Raw genomic sequence first — 4,145 nt, 5'->3', positions numbered from 1 at the left:
TCACGATGGGGGTACGTTACATGTGTCTCAAAATTGTGAAGATACTAATTTGCTATGGCCGACTCTTTTGGACTTCACCCAGGACACTTTGTTCCCATCAAGACACGCTGGTTAACCTTGTTCTCTGACTATTTGGACCATCCAGAAGTCTTACTCCCATACCCCCGGCAGATCACAAGCCAACAGCGTGTGGACACCGTCCAAAGCAGCGACGAGGAGGCTCGTTGTGAGGGCTTGTGCACTCCCGAAGAGATTTGGCGGGACATTGTCTGTCGTGATAGCTATCCATTACACCCTACAGTTGTTATTGATCTATCCACTGATGCGGCACAATCGCTCGCGTACCATAATTTACCTGATCTATGTACTGCATGTATGATTAGTATGTCGTGACTCGGACTTCATATGTACAATAAGTATCCTGTTGGTACGTGCAGAAAGAGGAAATAGAAGGGAGCAAACAGATACAACAATGCAGCTAGCGCGACGCAGATAAATTACTAGTATCAAAGATCACAGCAACTTGAAAAGAAAGCATATGGAGTAAGAAGATCGGAGACATTGCGGCTACTTCCAACTGGGCTTGGTAGAACCAGAAGATCTCCCGGTGTCGCACATTGACTCACCATTACGGAGGGCTTCTTTCGAACGGAGTTGTCTGCTCGATGTACCGGTATCAAGCTCTTCCTCCCTTTTCTCGCGTCGTGTCCACACGCCCCCCGCCTTTGCTTTCGCTGTGTTCTCTGGCACATGCAACGCTTTCGAAGAGGAAGCACCTTTCTTAGTCGTCCCCACCTCTGAGCTGTGGCGAACACGAGTTTCCCCTTCAGGAGGTCGCGTATGACCAAGTTTGGTGTCAGCACCCGCCTTACGCAGAGGCGAATCAGGAGTCTTGGAAGCGAGATGCTTGGACTGCTTGGACGGTTTACGATGCTGAGGTGACGTACTGAGTTGACCTTTCTTTAACGTCTGCTTTGACGTTGGGACAGAGCTGACAGATCCAGACGCAGTGGCAGGCGCGACAGCGCTTGCTTTGGCAGGTAACTTCGACTTTGACTGGGAGACAGTCTCTTGGCTCGATTCCCCAGGGCCTGGACCAGGATGAACGACGCCTAACATCTGAGTTACGGGTCCAGCTCGAATACGCGGCTCTCCAGGAGCATTCTCTTCCACGGCTTGAAGTGCGGTTAGGCGGGAAGCGCTGCCTGTATAGCGGGAGCTTGACTGCTTATTTTCCGATGTATGAGTGTCATAGCGCAAGACCATGCCTGATCCTGGTCCTGATCCGGAACCTATTCCTGACATTCCCATAGATCTGGGAGGATCGATAGATACGGGACGGGTCCGATCACGGCTCGAGGTATACCATGAGGCCCTTTGCGACAGGGTAATGCCGGTCTCTGTATTGTCCTCTGTTCTGGGTCTACCGGCGGGTTTGAAGTTTTTGGCACCGTCGTTGCTCGGCCACTGGCTTCTATCTTCTAGAGCGTCCTCGATGGCCTTTAAAAACGATTCATGTGAAAGCCTGTCCTTTAACTCCTTCTCCGCTTCCTGGCGCAGTAAAGCCTTGATCTCCGGATCCCGAATGTATTTGGTGTATACCGAAATCGCAGCTTGGCAAGGCAATTCGTAAGCGGGACATTACCCTGAACTTCGACCTTTCCGAGAGTGAGGAATATCATCTTGCCGCCTCCCTTCGGAGTATCGAATATTTCGGTGACGCAGTCCTTTCCTGGCCGCGGGGTACCGTACTCCGTGATGGTTACCCAAGAGTTGGTGTGCCGAAGAACGGTCCAAAGAACTGTCCAAAAGACGGACTCCAGATCATGCCATGATTTGTGGTCACTCTGGTTCTCTTGTAGTCGCTCAATTGACAGGAATTGGATAGTCCCCTATATAATGTTTATTAATCAAGTACCAGGGCAACGAAAGCAGGCATTCGCACCGTAAGGTACTTCAGTTCTTTCTTCGACATCTCCGGAATAAATGCCAATTCCGGATCAATCACAAAACCCTTCGCGCCATTCTCCTTCACCGGATCAATGCTGATCATGATATTGTTTGCGCTTATATCTCGATGAAGGATACCTAGTTTTGCCAAGTCATGCAGGCCTATAACGCGGACCATCATTACAAAGGCTCACAGAGTAATCCATAAAGACAGACCTTTAACAACATCACGTATAGCCTCAAGTAATTGATATGTCGAGCTGAAACTTGAAAGAGGTTTGCCGACGGAGTTCAAGATACACCTGTGGTGAATTCGGTGTTGTGAGGGCCCAATGTTCAGGGCATCGACGAGACGATGCGCCAACGTTCGATGGGGATACCCTTGTTCGTCCACGTCGAAACCATTCTTGTGCCTTGCTATGCCTGGTATTTCGCCTAATTTCTTGCGGATATAGTCATATATCCTCGTCTCCGACCATCGTCCTGCGTCACGCCAGCCATCTTTGATGATCACAAATTCATCTGTTGGTCCTTCTGCCCTTATCGCCAACCAAACGCGTGTGCCGCGACCAAAATTGGATTCCGAAGCGAAGACGGGACGGCCGATGGTGAGATATCTTTCCTGTTTGGAGGAATCCGAGCCCGGGACCAAGACAATGCTACTTTCACTCGGCAGGTCTGTGGAAAGAGTAGCAGCCGGATAGTCCCTGCCTTTCAGGAGGCCAAGCTCCTGGATCTTTCTCCAAGCCATGCATACATTCGAAGCTTCAGTCGTATCAAGCTGATGGAGTGCGGTGGCGTCTAGACCACCAGTTCGGTAGTTTGCCAGCCCGTCCAAAAACTTCACCAATGGCGCAGGGTTTGACTTATATTTAAAGCTCTCGGAGGCCAATACTCCAGAGCGGTCCCAGAGAAAGAACCGCGCCTTCTCTCCAAATACCCCTGCTGCCACATAAAAGCAGCGCGATGTCATCTTTTGAGCGATGCCAGCGTACTCGGTGATTTGATTCCAAACATCGACGTTGCGGAGACTGGCCTTCCTGTCGGTCAGATGCAAGGGGTCGTCATTTTCGTCCCGTTTGACCTCAATGAAGCTAATTCCATAAGCCCAGGACGGCAAGGAACGCGTGTAAGTCGTATGAAAGATGATATCGGGAGATAACTTGAGGCCCTCGTCCAGGAAGTTGATCATGTTGTCCGCGCCGATGCTCGGCTCGAGCGAACCCTCTCCGCGGACACCGCGACATATGGCGCTCAGTGCTAGTTGCTGTACAAAGCATCAGAGATTCAAGCAAATGGAACAGGCAAGACAGTGCGTACCAGTGGCTTGTACATTTCTTTCTCAAGCACGCCCGGACCAACGGGTACCCCCTTTAAGGTGCTTTTGTAGTACTCAAAACCCGTTGCATCAACCTTGGTAGCTGTCAAGCCGGGGAAAGCCAGATCAAAGAATTCATCCATAGGCGCCAGGCCGTAGAAGTGGTTTGCTGCCTCTCTACCCGCCCAGCGGCGGTGCGCACCACCCTCAGGCTGGCCGGACTGGAACTGCCAACGAGAGCTCAGCGGTTTCAAGTGAGGGAGATGGAGCGCAGAAGGAGGAATAGACATGTCGTGCGGTGTGGCAGTGGTATGTGTGTGTAAGTTCAGGAATACTTACCGAGGCGTACTTGGAACGGCTCGAATTTATAGTGTCGTCGCGCATGTTTGTTGTAGTTTGTGTGGCAGACGCGCTTCCTGTGTTCTTTGTGGCCAGAAATCACTGCGGTTGCCAGCGAGTTGCACTGCGGAGCGAGAACAATGGCAGGAGCAGAGAACGCGTGGAGATGGAATTAGCCGTGACGTTGCGCGTATCATGTCACGTGCAATTGCGGTCACACTTTCCTCAGGCCACAATCTCGTCTCTCAGGACGGTTGCAAGCTATGAGGTCGTACTTATTCAACGTTTTTAACAGATAAGTTGTCAATTCTAGATTGACATAATTGTGATCTTGACAAAACCAAACATTCACGATGGCTCACGTGCGAAGGTTCACATGCAAAGAGTACCAAATTACAACAACGGAGGGATATGTGGCAAATGCATGAAAGACCACGTTGGGAAGAAGGCAAATCAAATTAATTAGGCATGTTTTGTGACCAGTTAATGTGGCCCATTATGAGGACGTGGCCGTCCGACCGTCGGAAACCTCGCGACT

General features: G+C 50.7%; 1 protein-coding gene across 1 annotated transcript; it reads right to left on the bottom strand.

The window, feature by feature from the left end:
* Positions 1–567: 567 nt before the first annotated feature.
* GLOTRDRAFT_134347 (uncharacterized protein) lies at positions 568–3,558 on the bottom strand (the record flags this gene model as incomplete). Its single annotated transcript, XM_007873345.1, has 5 exons — positions 568–1,613; positions 1,646–1,892; positions 1,946–2,112; positions 2,167–3,217; positions 3,271–3,558. The coding sequence occupies 5 exons, from the start codon at positions 3,556–3,558 to the stop codon at positions 568–570; spliced, it is 2,799 nt and encodes a 932-aa protein (XP_007871536.1).
* Positions 3,559–4,145: the final 587 nt, after the last annotated feature.

Source organism: Gloeophyllum trabeum (assembly GCF_000344685.1).
Source record: "Gloeophyllum trabeum ATCC 11539 unplaced genomic scaffold GLOTRscaffold_00113, whole genome shotgun sequence".
Lineage (NCBI taxonomy): Eukaryota > Fungi > Basidiomycota > Agaricomycetes > Gloeophyllales > Gloeophyllaceae > Gloeophyllum > Gloeophyllum trabeum.
This window is presented reverse-complemented; position numbering and strand designations above follow the sequence as displayed.